The 14,850-nt window shown below is 49.8% G+C and overlaps 1 protein-coding gene across 2 annotated transcripts in view; it reads right to left on the bottom strand.

Annotated features, from left to right (window-relative positions):
- ELP1 (elongator acetyltransferase complex subunit 1) overlaps positions 1–14,850 on the bottom strand; it is a 106,612-nt gene that overhangs the window by 64,671 nt on the left and 27,091 nt on the right. For both annotated transcript variants that reach the window (XM_084628036.1, XM_084628037.1), the window contains exon 13: positions 11,574–11,664. In XM_084628036.1, coding sequence (XP_084484162.1) covers positions 11,574–11,664 — 91 coding nt within the window. The remainder of the gene's footprint in view (positions 1–11,573; positions 11,665–14,850) is intronic.

The raw sequence follows: 14,850 nt of genomic DNA, 5'->3' as shown, positions 1-14,850 counted from the left end.
CTTCAGACTAGAAAAAAAGGAGCAATTAGCAATTGGAGGGTAGAAAGCAGAGATAGCTGCTAGGTGAGCCCTGATGGAACTAACAGAAAGACTTTGCTGTTTCAGGAAGAACAGCCCAGAATATGCTGTATAGCAGTGGTCCCCAACCTTTCGGTGGGAATAGCACATTCCTATTCCCAGAGGACTGTGGTGGGTGCCAGACACCCCGCCGCTGCCATGCCGCCGAGAATCGGCAGCGGAAAGAAGCGCCGCTGCCGTAATGCTGCCGAGAAACGGTGACGCTTCTCGGCGGCATTTCAGCAGGTGGTTCTCTGCCAGCCGCGCTCAGCGTCGGCATTTTGGCAGCACAGTATCCTGCGGGCACACACAAATGCTCCAGCGGGTGCCACTGCGCCTGCGGGCGCCTCGTTGGGGACCCCTGCTGTATAGGAACCCAGAGAACCTGGAGAAACCCCTTTTGTTGAGACCACAGGGAGAATCATTTCCACTTTAACAGGTAAATATACCAAGAAGATCGTTTGAAGAGACTTCCTCCTGGGGCGTTACAGCCTGCACGCTCCATGGTTACGATGAAAAGCAATTGGCACGGGACAAAGAAGGTGACCATGGTCCTGTGAAACAGGTCTGCTGCCTCTGGAGGCAATGTCAATGGAGTCCTGACAGAGACTGAGCAGAGCAGAAAACAAATGCTGGCAAGGCCACGCCAGTGCTGGGAGGATCATGCGAGTATAATCCTGCTCGACTTTCAATACCCAGGGGAGGAGTGGAACCGGAGGATACGCATACATGAATTTGGTCTTTCCAGGGCAACAGGAATGCATCTGTCAGAGACACTGGACTGTGACCTGCTCTTGAACAAAACTGCTGAAGCTTTATTGTGATGAGCTGAGTTACAAAGAGGTCTATGTGAGGAAACCCCGGGCTTAAAATAGGAGTCTGACTGTATCAGGCTGGAGAGACCACTTGTGATGACTAGCAAAGACCTGCTAAGTGGTCTGCTGGAATGTTCTGGACAACCGGATGGCAGGAGGCTTTGAGGTGAATCTCTGTGTTCCAAACGCCCAAAGGTGTATCTCCTCTTGGCATAAAAGACATGATATGGCCCCTCCCCATCTGTTCATGTAGACCATCTCTACTAGTTCTTACAGACAACACAGCAAATTCCTTCCCTTGATATGGAGGAGGAAAGCGTGACAAGCAAGATCAGGAATGGGCAAACTATGGCCCAGGGGCTGCATCTGGCCCTTCAGATGTTTTAATCCAGCTCTCAAGCTCCCGCCGGGGAGTGGGGTCCAGGGCTTACCCAGCTCCGGCACTCCAGCCAAGGAGCAGTGTCAAGGGCTTGCCCCACTCTGCATGGTTCCCGCAAGCAGCAGCATGTCCCCCCTTCAGCTCCTATGAGTACAGGGCAGCCAGAGGGCTCCGCACGCTACCCCTGCCCCAAGCGCCACCCCCACAGCTCCCATTGGCCACGAAGCACAGCCAATGGGAGCTGCAGGGGCAGTGCTTGCAGATGGGGCAGTGCGCAGAGCCACCTGGCCACGTCTCCATGTAGGAGCCGGAGGATGGACATGCCCCTGCTTCTGGGAGCTGCTTGAGGTAAGTGCCACCCAGAGCCTGCACCCCTGATCCCCACTATGCCCCAACCACCTGCCCCAGCCCTGATCCCCCTCCTGCCCTCTGAACCCCTCAGTCCCAGCCAGGAGCACCCTCCTGCATCCCCACCCCACATGCCCAGTCCTACCCCAGAGCCCACCCCTGCAGCTAGAGTCCTCACCCCCTCCCACACTCCAACCCCCAATTTCATGAGCATTCATGGCCCACCATACAATTTCCATACCCAGATGTGGCCCGCAGGCCAAAAAGTTTGCCCACCCCTGAGCTAGATGAATGGTTCTCAACTCCCTCATGTTTATGTGGAGAGCTAAATCTTGGCCATACCAGGGACCGTTAGTCTATAGATTCCCCAGGTGCGCTCCCCAACCTAGGGCAGAAGCGTCTGTAACCAGAGTCAGTATGGGTTGTGGGAGAACGAAGGGAACTCCCACACATACGTTAGCTGGGTCCAGCCACGAGTCCAAAGAGGCTAAGACTGTTGTGGGCACTCGGACCAACGTGTCCAGTCACATATTGGGGAGTACACTGAGCTCAGTCAGCTCTGCAACTTCCTTAGATGAAGACTGGCATGCTGAACCCCATACGTACATGAGGCCATGTGCCACAGAAGTCTAAGGCAGTTGCTTACAGCCATGGTTGGATGGGCCTTTACGTTTAATGTGATGGTTGACAGTCTGGACTCTGGTTTATAGGAAGAAAGCCCCAGCTACCATAGGATCCAAGACCACACCTATAAACTCTATTCTTTGAGCGGGGAGAAGACTGACTTTTCCTCATTGATCAACAGTCTCCCCCGAATTCTACCTGGTTCTTGGACTGATCTCTCACCAACCCGTGGTACAGGTATGGAAAAAAGCAGAACTCCTGTTTTCCTTAGGAATGCAGACCACCGTGCATTTTGTGAACACTCCCAGGGCGGTGGATCGGCCAACAGTCAGGAATGTAAACTGACCATAAATCTGAGCAATCTCCTGTGGCTTTGATGGATGGACACACGGAAATGTGAATCCCTCAAGTCAAGGGCAGCATACTAGTCACTGGGATCCAAGGAGAGGATAATGGATGCTAGGGTGACCATGCAAAATTCCTTTTGTATTCGTTCAGCTCTCTCAGATGGGTCTGAGCGCTCCTTTTGCCTTTGAAATTAGGAAGGGGAGAGGGATAGCTCAGTGGTTTGAGCATTAGGCTTGCTAAACCCAGGGTTGTGAGTTCAATCCTTGAGGGGGCCATTTACGGATCTGGGGCAAAAATTGGGAATTGGTCCTGCTTTGAGCAGGAGGTTGGACTAGATGACCTCCTGAGGTCTCTTCCAACCCTGATATTCTGTGATTCTATGAAACAGCATGAATAAAATCCTTTCCCTCTGTGGAGAGGAGGGATCTTCTCTATGGTTCCTAACAGGAGGAGAAACTGAACTTCCCAAAGGAGGACCTCCTGTGAGAGTGGCCTCTGTAAAGGGATGGATGAAGGGGATTGGGGGCAGGGAACAGAAATACATTGAAGGGTATTCCACAGTGTTTAGGACCTTCCAATCTGTGTTAGTATGGGTCCAGTCGCTTAAAAGTTCAAATAACCTATTGGAAAAAACAGGAACAGGAGAAGCTGGTGTAAGGCAAACTGATAAGCTGTCTTCAACAAAAGAATCAGACTGCTTTGCATTTCCAGGCTGTCTGGACAAGCTCACTGCGGATGAGAAATGAGGAGGTGGTAGTCTCCTCCTATGACTCTTCCTTTTCCTCCTAGTCTGGACAGGTTGTGATGGTGTAAAGGGCTGGTAACAGTGGAATGACTGACGGCAGAATTGCTTTTTAGAAAGTGGAGTACAAACCCCACAAACTTCAGCGTAGCCTTGAAGTCCTTGCAACTGTGAAGCTTATCAGTCTGATGGGAAAATAGGGTCAGTCCCTCAATGGGGAGATACCCAATAGTCTGTTGGACCTCCAGAGGAAGACCTGATGACTGAAGCCATGAACACTTACACACTGTGACAGCAGAGGCCCATGGCCCCGGCCGCAGTCTGTCCCATGCAAAGCAGCCTGGAAAAAGATCCAAGCAAACCATTTTCTCTTGTCCACTACTGCCAGAAACTCTTGTCTGGCATCTCAAGTAACTTGTCTACAAACTTGAGAACATTGCCCCAGTGGAAGAAATCTTATCTCCCCAGCAAGGCTTGCTGGTTTGAAATATGAAGCTGCAGTCTAGCAACAAAATAAATTTTTCTAGTGAAAAGAGCGTGTTTCTTTGCCTCTCTCGACTTTGGGGTACAAACAGGTTGCCCGATGAGCTCTCGATCACAGCTGAGACCAGCAAAAACCCTAAGGGGGCGTGGGAGTTGTACAAACGCTCAAATCCCTATGAGGGGACATGATACATGATATTTCTCCTTAGTCCTTTGGGCCATCAGTCTTAGAAAAGGCAGTGTTTGCCACAAGACTTCTGTGGACTCCAGAATAGCCTCATTAATGAGGAGAGCTCCTCAAAAGGGCACTATTGAACCCAAAATATCCACCAATCAATGTGAGCTCTCCTAAACTACCTCCACTTGTATGTCCAGAGAGGAAGCCACCTTCTTCAGCAGGTCCTAACATGCCCTGTAACCATCCTGAAGAGGTGAGGACACACTGGACACCACCAGGGAGGAGGAGGAACAAAGAGTAAGTTGAGGTGGAACCTTCCTTAATTCCTCTGACAGAGATCCTGCTGGGACAGTTTGCTCCTCCTCGGCACCCAACCCCGTACCGAGGGTGACCTCTCATGCCATCTCACACAGACTATTCTGGTGGTCTACTTGGGGATCTCGAGGGAGAATCTGGTGGTGGGAGGAAACCCTCAGAGGCTCCAGTATGGCAGCTAGTAGGGCATTAGACTCCAACCTCTTCCAGACCAAGGATCCACGTCCCTCAACCAACGTGGAATCTCTGCTGTATACCAAGGGCGAAAAAGCCTGGATGGAAAGTGATGTCACCTCTCTCTAGATCGAGACACATATGAGCCAATCTCTGGTTCTGAAAATGAACCCAAGTCACCTGACCAGGAGGACACAGTACTTCTTGGTGCCAAGGACCGCCATCAAGACTCAGGAGATGACGATACCAAGGAAAGCATCCTAGGCTTGCCTCTTGATGCACCAGATAAGGAGGTGCAAGACTGTCCGTTACCAGCACAGAGAGATTCCCTGTTGCTTCTGTCCTTGTGTCAAAGGGTTCAGTACCGCAGAGTGGGATGGTATTCCAGCAGCAGTTGGTTTCAGAGGCACAGGGTTTGATGCTGGAATTGAAAACCCCGCTTGAGGTGCTATTGGCACCAACAAGTACTTCCTCTCCAAGGACACCCTCCCCTGTATCCTGGTTGAAGGAGCTGGGAACCTCAATCTCTTGCAAGATGAGTCCTTCAAAGCACCATACCAGTGGTTTTTTCCCCTCGGTACTGGTAGAGTATTATCAAGACCCTACAATGTCTGGAGGAGTGCTCCTAACTGAAGTAGCCCTGAGCGAGCAGGCTCCGAACACGGACGCAGAGCTGCCACCACAAACTGTGGGGGGGGGGGGCGGGCGGAGGGTGAGGAAACCTGGATTTGTGCTGGAGATGGCCCAACTTGATGATCACTTTAGATAAGCTATTACCAGCAGGACAGTGGGGTGGGAGGAGGTATTGTTTCATGGTCTCTGTGTGTATATAATGTCTTCTGCAGTTTTCACGGTATGCATCCGATGAAGTGAGCTGTAGCTCACGAAAGCTCATGCTCAAATAAATTGGTTAGTCTCTAAAGTGCCACAAGTACTCCTTTTCTTTTTGCTATGTGAAAGTATGTGTCCTTCAAGGCGAGTGCAGCATACCAGTCTCCTGGATCCAAGGAAGGGATGATGGAGGCCAAAGAGACCATGCGGAACTTGAGCTTCTTCACAAATTTGTTGAGTTCTCGCAGGTCTAGTATGGGCCTGAGCCCACCCTTGGCTTTTGGTATTAGGAAATACCGAGAATAGAAACCCCTGACCTTCTGCTCCTGAGGAACCTCTTCCACTACTCCTAGCGAAAGGAGTGAGTGCACCTCCTATGAAAGGAGTTGCTCGTGAAAGGGGTGTGACGTTGCATCCCATATGATTTTATGAAAAAATGCTAATGAGCATGAATATAACGTAACTGGAATATGCCTCACACAAAAGGTCTCTTGTAAGGTATCGTTACAAAGCTTATAATCTACTGAGTGTGGTCATCCTATTTGTATAAATGTATCATTCTTGTATCTGAAACTAGAAATATGAAATATAACTCTGAGGTCCTATTGTAATTATGCAAAGTGTGGGCCATTAATGGCGTTTTGGAATGTTGATGGCTCCAATCAACTAGGACAATTGGTTGTAAATGGCTCTGTTTACTTGCAAAAAGAAAAGGAGTATTTGTGGCACCTTAGAGACTAACCAATTTATTTGACCATAAGCTTTCATGGTATTTTTTCATGCTTTATGTGTATAAAAAGATCTTCTACACTTTCCACAGTATGCATTCGATGAAGTGAGCTGTAGCTCACAAAAGCTTATGCTCAAATAAATTGGTTAGTCTCTAAGGTGCCACAAGTCCTCCTTTTCTTTTTGCGAATACAGACTAACACAGCTGTTACTCTGAAACCTGTTTACTTGCAAGCCTTCTTGTGAGTCAGGCCAGGAAGTAAGAATGTTTGTGATCCCTCAGGACATGTGACAATGTCACCTTGTACTGGAATCCATCTTAAACCTGGTGCTTTTCCATTTAGAAAGAATTGTGGGGACCCAGAGAGACAAAAGATTCCTGACTTATGCCAAAGCTGTATAAGGGGGTGGAAAAGAACAAAGGAGGTTCCATTGATGAGAAATCCCCTAGTTACCACCTGAGCTGGAATTAACAAGAACTATATCATGGAAAGAATTGGGCCCAGACTAGGAAGGAGTCCAGTCTGTGAAAGCTTATTAGAACATCTCTGCGGGTGAGATTTTATCTGTAATCACTTTCTTAATGTATTAGGCTTAGACTTGCATGTTTGGTTTTATTTTGCATGGTAATTTACATTGTTCTGTCATTACTTGAAACCATTTAAATCCTACGTTTTATACTTAATAAAATCACTTTTGTTATTAATTAACCCAGAGTAAGTAATTAATACCTGGGGGAGCAAACAGCTGTATATATCTCTCTATCAGTGTTATAGAGAGCAGACAATTTATGAGTTTATCCTATATAAGCTTTATACAGAGTAAAACGGATTTATTTGGGGTTTGGATCCCACTGGGAGCTGGGTGTCAGGATGCTAGAGACAGGAGCACTTCTTAAGCTGATTTCAGTTAAGTCTGCAGCTTTGGGGGCATGGTTCAGACCCTGGATCTGTGTTGGAGCAGACTGGCAAGTCTGGCTCGACAAGGCAGGGTTCTGGAGGCCCAAACTGGCAGAGAAAATGGGCTCAGAGGTAGTCTCAGCACATCAGGTGACAGTGCCAAGGGGGTCTCTGTGACTGAACCTGTCACAAGGGGTCCCTGAAGAGGGACAAGGAAGTGGGGTTGAAGGGCACAGAATTGGATGGGTTATCCCCTCTCTACCGTGAAGAGCACCCATCGGTCCAAAGTGCTACGGGACCATGCATGGTAGAAAGGGGACAGTTGGGAGGAAAAGGTAAGGTGGGGTAGATCCAGTTTTTGATCTGGTGTGCAGTCCTTGACCGCACCTTCAAAAGGCCGGTATGGGGCCTGAAGGTGGTTTGGGTTGGCCAGAGTCCTGGCCTGAGGATGGGTGTGGCCTTTTCCTGCCACTCCTATTCCTCCTCCAGGAGCTGTCCTGTTGGTAGAACCGTGGAGGCGGCTGAGGCCTGAAAGGCTTCCGCTGCGTGGCGGGAGTGTGTAGGCCCAAGGATTTGAGGGTGGCTCTAGAGTCTTTTAGGCTATGTAGCCTTTTATCTGTCTTCTCTGAAAACAGAGTCAGACCCTCGAAGGGGAGGTCCTGTATGGTCTGCTGGACCTTGTACGGGTGACCAGAGACCTGGAGCCAGGAACCCATTCTCATGGTCACCCCTGTAGCCATGACTCTTGTGGTGGCATCAGCAGTATCCAGCACCGCCTGGAGGGAAGCTCGGGAGATTAGCTTGCCTGCCTCAACCAAGGCCAAAAACTCAGCACAGGAGTCTAGGAGTAGCTCACAAAGTTTGCCATTGCAGTAGTGGTATTAAAAGAGTACCAGATGACAACGACCTGTTGGCTGGAAATATGGAGTTGCAATCCACCTGTAGAATAGACCTTCCTCCTGAAAAGGTTAAGTGTTTTAGCCTGCCTGTTTTGAGGGGAGGGCCCTTGAAAACCTTGCCGCTCAGGATGATTAGCAGCATGCACAACTAGCTAATCAGGTTGCGGGTGGGAATAAGGATGTTCATAACCCTTAGAAGGCACAAAGGATCACCTTTCATTGCGCTTGGCAGCGGGTGGCAATGAGGCTGGGGTCTGCCACAGGGTTTTGTTGATGTCCGTGATAATTTTTATGAGCAGTAAGGCAATACGGGAAGGTCCAGAGTCCTTGACTACCTCCACTGCCTTGATGCCCAGACCCCGGGCAACGCGGCACAGCAACTGCTGCAACACCCAACTGTCCTCGAGTGCCGGGGTGACGGCGGTACCAGCCAGCGCCTTGTTCGGCAACGAAGAGGAGGAAGCTCCAAGTAACGGCAGCTGCTCCCTGCCATCAGCACCCAAGGGATCCTGTGACTCTCGGGGGTCCTGTGCAGGAACAGACATGGACGGTGCCGTGTTTGGTACTGGGGTGGTGGGCACCAGCCTCCGTGGCGGCGCGGTCAGTGCCAGAGCCGCTGTTGGAGCCACTGGGGCCACTATCAACGCCGGTGCAGATGTCGGAGCTGGAGCCGAAGCCAGCGCGAGCGACGGTGCCGCAGCCGAGGGTGTCGATGTTGGTGGTTCAGTGGCTGGTTGCTCAGCCGGTGGGATACAGGTGGCCAAAGCCAACAAAGTCACTGCCGAGCAGGACTCTTGGCTCCTTCCCTGGCTCTCGTGAAAAGCCCATGGAGTCCAGAAGGGCCACTGCGCGGGGTTCTGCCACTGCGCTGGGCAAGCACGTCTCTCCTGCCGTGACCTGGACCTCCTGCCCTTATCAGAGAGGTAGGAGTCTGACTCCAACTCGGAGGTCTCCGAACACGAAGACCATGGAGGAGCCGTGCTTTGGGGCACCGAGCATCGGGAGCGCAGGGACCAACTGAGTTCTCTCTCCAGAGGTGTTGGTGCCAGGGGGTGCCATGGAGAAGGGGCGTGCCGGGACATCACCGCCGGCTTCCCTCTTGATTCTACCTGGGGTCACAGTGCTGCAGGCGGGGCCGGAGCCAGCTCTGTACTAGGGGGCCAGAACCGCGCAGTGAGACACAGCAAGTCTTGAGCCGCCTCAAAAGCCTCCAGTGTCAAGGGGAGTGGCAGTTGCTGGCCAGTAGGGTCCAGCAATTGTGGCGGGCCCAGACTTAACTGCCTCACCTGGGCAGGAGTTGACGTGGCTCTGCCCAGGGACCTGGTTCTGTGGCCCGAATGGGGTCTCACAGCCGTTGGCTGTTGGGGGAGAACACCCCCTTTCCGGCTCTTCCTCTTCTGAGGCACCGGCAACTGAGACTGGTGCCTAGCTGATTGGCCGTGGGAGGAGCCATGCCAGTGCCGAGGGTCTCGGGAGGAGTCCTTTTTCGGCACCGGTTCCTGGGATGATGGAGCCAGGGAATTCTGCACCAATAAGGGCGTGCTGAGTGCGGGACCCCGGGGGGGAATAAAGGCACTTGCAAAGCAAAGGCTATGGGACGTTCCTGTGACAGGTTTGGTCACAGAGACCCCCTTGGGACTGTCACCTGACATGCTGAAATTACCTCTGAGCCCGTTTTCCCTGCCAGCTTGGGACTCCGGAACCCTGCCTTGTTGAGCCAGACATGCTAGCCTGCTGCAACACAGACCCAGGTCTGGTCCACACCCCCAAAGCTCCAGACTTTAATTAAAAACTGCTCAGCAGGTCACCTATCTCCAGCATCCAGACACTCAGCTCCCAATGGGATCCAAACCTCAAATAAATCTGTTTTACTCTGTATAAAGCATATACAGGGTAAACTCAAACTGTCCACCCTCTATAACACTGATAGAGAGATATGCACAGCTGTTTGCTCCCCCAGGTATTAATCACTTACTCACTTTGGGTTAATTAATAAGCAAAAGTGATTTTATTAAGTATAAAAAGTAGGATTTAAGTGGTTCCAAGTAATAACAGACAGAACAAAGTAAGTTACTAAGCAAAATAAAACAAAACACGCAAGTCTAAGCCTAATACATTAAAAAACTGATTACAGGTAAATCTCACCCTCACAGATGTTCCAATAAGCTTGTTTCACAGATTAGACTCCTTTCTAGTCTGGGCCCAATCCTTTCCCCGGTACAATCCTTGTTAGTTCCAGCTCAGGTGGTAACGAGGGGATTTCTCATGACTGCAGCCCACTTTGTTCTGCTCCACCCCTTTTTATAGCTTTGGCCCAAGGCGGGAATCTTATGTCTCTCTGGGTTCCCATCCCTCCTTCTAAATGGAAAAGCACCAGATTTAAGATGGATTCCAGTAGCAGGTGACATGGTCACATGTCCTGTGAGACCTCAGCCTCCATTCTCCCAGGGCTGGCCGGCACCTACCCGGAAGGCTTGCAAGTAAACAGAGCCGCGTACAGGTGACTGATTCTGGAGCACCCTTAATGGCTTCCACTTAAAAGGTTTACCTCAGTGATACAAGTTTCTCTCTTATTCTCCTGCCTCCAGTCCTAGAAATGATACATGCAAACAGATGGAATGAACACACTCAGTAGATCCTAAGCTTTGCAATGACACCTTACAAGAGATCTTCTCAATAAAGTATATCCCAGTCACCTCATATTCACACTTATGAACAGATTTCCATAAAACATACGGAGTGCAACGTCACAGTTCCAGCTAACCGTAACGGGCAGTAAGAAGGAACTGAGGGGGGTGGTGGGTCGGCAGGGCTCTATATTGAGCGCCACGAAGGCGCGACTCCTGGGGGTGCCCAGGCTGACCCGATGGAGACTGCTATGGGAAAAGTCTTCTGGCTATCCTGCACATGTGCGCGCATACACCTGATTGGAATGGACATGAACAAGCACTCAAAGAAGCAGCTAACATGTGCAGACTACCTACCATGGACAGTAAGAAGGAAATGAGAGGGATCAGGTCCACCTCTTATATCACTGCACAGCAGCACGAGGCAGCAGAGGACACATGCATCACCTCAGTGGGTACTGCTAAAGGACAAATCTCTTGACGCTGGTGTCCTGAGTGCACGCACACCTGAAGCGGAATGGACACATGCAGGCGATCAGAGTAAAGGGTGTAGTCACACTCCAGGACGACTGATCTGTAGCACACACTTTTAGCCCAAGGTGGTGCATCTGGCACCCCATGCCATGTGCCTAGGGAGCCATCTGCCTCCCCAAAGTGGGACTCACCTGCCTGGTCAGCTGGGCTTGGTGTGCGAGAACGCAGAGAGGGGAGGGGCTGAAGCACTCACTGGCCCTTCCAGTACAAGCAGCCTTGCACTGGTGCACCTCATTCCTCCAGTGCCCACATCCCTGGGGAGGGAAGCATGCCCTGTGGCATGCCCTGTTGCTAGGGGTGCCAGAACGTGGTGTTTCTTCCCGTGCTAAAAGCGAAGACCCTGGAGACGGTCACAGCCGCCGCTAGCCGGCAGAGCTAGACCCAAACCAGCCACCCTGGGGGAGAGGGTGCCACGCTGCCCAGCCAGGGCTTCGTTTGTGCTTCCTTAGTGTCAGTTGAGGCCAGAGTCCCTGCACAGCAGGAATAAGGGCCCTTAAGCTAAGCAGGAGGCACCTCTCACCCAGCAGTCAGCCACTGCCTATATACAGCCCCGGGCCCTGTTTCCCAGAACTCACAATAGGCCTGCAGTACCTGTAGGTTTTTTCCAGATGAGGTGTTTCAACAGAAGCTTTAAATCCACTTCCTCCCAATGTAACAGTGGGGTCTTTCACAGTGCCGTCACCTGGCAAATGGAGCATACAGGCATATTAGAGCGCCCTTCAAGCACAACCACCAGAGATTTGCAAAGTACATTGCTCCCAATCTAACCATTACTGAGGGCAATTCAACATGCAGTGGCCTGTTCATTAGGCTCTCTCTTCTACATCAACTGCCTCTGCAATTCTCACTTGTGCACAGCAAGAGTCATACTCTTAAATGTGTAGCATGAAACCAAAAACAGGTGACAGCCTTCCTGGAGGGGTGGGGGGAGCCCTCCTATCACTCAGCACACTGACAGCTGAGCTCTTCAATGGGTTGTCCATGAGGGACTGATCCTGCATTGAACTAGGGCTGAGGGGCCTTTGCCATCACTACGCTCTAGGATCACAGCCATCTTCAGAAGGAGGATGCCAAACCAATCCTGGCAGTCCATGCAGGATGCCTCACAGCATTCTGCAGGCATAAGAGGGAACAGGCCACACAACAAACTCACAAACTCAGATGCTATTGCTTCAGCAATGAGTCACCTGAGATGGCATCCAGCTGGACCGGGGTTAAACACTGCATTTGCTTGTCATGCAAGCCTCCCATCAACTACAAGGCCATTGGTACAAGGCTGGGGCCGCATCAAAGACCTGGGCATTTGAAAGAGAAAGTTGTGTGTGCCAGGCTGATCTGCAAGCACCAGCATCACTCAGCATAGCTCACACAGAGGGAGGAGCATGCCCAGGGGCAGGCATGCAGTACAATGTGCAGAGGGTGGCAGATACGAGACCCTGGAAGTATAGAAACTTCAAAAGACAATTATTGTGAGATGTGCTAGACGCTATGGGCACAGGAGATATTCATTAACGTGTGTATCTAGAAATGTGATCTGTTTCCTTGTGAGCTGGGGATTGTATTCTAGCTACACGAGGCAGCGTTACCAAGCTTCCTCCAGGAGCTAAAAATCAGTGGGGAATAATTATTGGGAGCATGTGTAATTCTGTGGGTGAGTTAGTGATAGAAAGATAAGGGAGGTGTCATTTGATAAAAAAAAACCACTACAGAATCATAATTCCAATGGTGCCGTCCTCCTCAGTATGGAACCAGGGATTTGGTGACACCCGGCTCCCAGCTCCAGGTCCTTGGATTGGTGGAAATTTTGATAATACAGTGAAATCAGTAATGGGTTGACTTGGTACCATTCAAAAGCCATTTCTTGCTTAAGTACTATGGTACCAAACATGACAAACCTAAAGCAATTATGTAGATATATATTCATGAAAACTTTAAAGAATAATTAAAAATTGGATTTTTAAACACAGGCATGTTTAACACAGCACTCTCAGCTAAATTGTGACAGTACTCTGTTATCAGCTAAACGCTCAGAACATGACATCTGATTTAATTTTTTAAATATTACAGATTACCATAAATGAAAGGAGTGCTTCAGGTTGATTTGCCATCATCGCCCAAAATGAAGCAGGTCAGTGGTACTGATTGTCAGCTTTATTTATCTGTTATGAGTGGCAATGAGGCACTGGTTAAGATGTCAGTATCCAGGCAATAAATTACTGGACTGCATCCACAAACAGCACCCACACAGTTACATCACATAATTAATTACAATCCCAAAGCAATTTATTACAAAATACTGGTTTTTATTTCAGTCTTGCTCATTTTTAGGCATCAATGGGGAGAGTACTAACTAGTAGCTGAATCTTTGGAGAATACCTAAACACAATGCTTGCAGGGACGATACATGCTATCAGAAGTGCACATAAACTGAATTTGGCAAGATTGGGGGAGGAAGTACATCAAGGATCAGAAAAAAGTTGAAGATCCCACAACAAGGCCAACCGTAGGTGAGACTTGCCTTATACTAGCCATGGAATGTGTTTTGAGAAAAACACTTGCTTTTTCTGCCCTAAGCCCGAAAGCATCCGTTAAACACAGTTACTATATGTGAGACAGGTGAGAAACTGTATGAAGCAATCAGCAAGAAAGTTCCATGGAAAGTAAAGTTAAATGAGTGCAATGACCCAAAACACACCCACACATGACATTTCATATCACATCGAGTGATGCACCAAGAATGTATATAATGTGTTGCATCGAAAGGTAAAAGCAATAGAAACAAATACTGATTTTACTCCTGCAAACTGTGCAATTGAAATTGTTCATCAATTGCCTTGCAGAAGCTGTAATGGGTAGGAAAGTGGTGGCGATGGCCAATCTAGAGGCTAAGTACAGAGAAACAGTTGCTCTGAATGCGACTGAAGAGGAACAAAGCCAAAAGACTCTGGAAGCACTTACTGAAGATGAACTATGGGACATGGACTTAGTCTGTGGTAATCATACCCACAGACATGAATCACAGCGCATATCCTTAAAAGTTGTGGTGCTATCAAAAGCAGAAAAAAGGCCAATGTCAACAGTAATATGAAGACTGTTTGCAACTGCTAAATTTTTACAGAGAAGCATTTTGTCCTGCAGTACATGGCAGTTTCACGGATACAAAATGCATGACCTACAGGAGCTCATTAATATCATGATGAACAACAGTCTTCAGTGATGAGACTGTTAAAGAGGTCAGCTGAATGGATACTCTGGGACATGACTAAGACTATGATTACATCACAGAGGTCACAGAATCCGTGACTTCCATTGACCTCAGTGACATTTTCTGCCCCGGAGCTAGAGCTCCAAGCCGGCCCCTCACCTCCACCCTGGTGCGGGGACCCCACAGCTTTCCAGCAATGGCGGGGGGACTCCTGGAGCTCCCAGACGCTATGGGGGGGTGAGGAGACCCTGCAGTAGCCCAGCTTCCGCAGGCGGCAGGGGACCCTGGAGCTCCCAGTTGCTGCAGGTGGCAGGGGACCCCCAGAGCTTCCTACTGCCACGAGTGGTGGGCGTCCCGCCAAGAGCTGCTCAGCTGATGCCTGGGAGGAACCCTGGAGCTCCCACTGCAGCGGCAGGAGACACCGGAGCCCCAACAACAGTGGCTGCTGAGCTGAACCCACCTCCCCATTTTGTCAGGGCTATTTTTAGTGAAAGTCAGAGAGATAGGTTATGGGCTTCTGTGAAATTTTTGTTTATTGCCTGTGACTTGTCCATGACTTTTACTAAAAAAAAAGTCCGTTACAAAATCTTAGCCTTAGCCATGACTTGTAGGAAGCCCTCAAAACCCAAAGAATTATCCCAGGCTCCACCAAATCTATGGATT

This window comes from Lepidochelys olivacea (genome assembly GCF_965140295.1).
Source record: "Lepidochelys olivacea isolate rLepOli2 genome assembly, chromosome: 5".
Classification (NCBI taxonomy): Eukaryota; Metazoa; Chordata; order Testudines; family Cheloniidae; genus Lepidochelys; species Lepidochelys olivacea.
The sequence above is the reverse complement of the archived record's forward strand: the minus strand, read 5'-3'. Positions and strand labels throughout refer to the sequence as shown.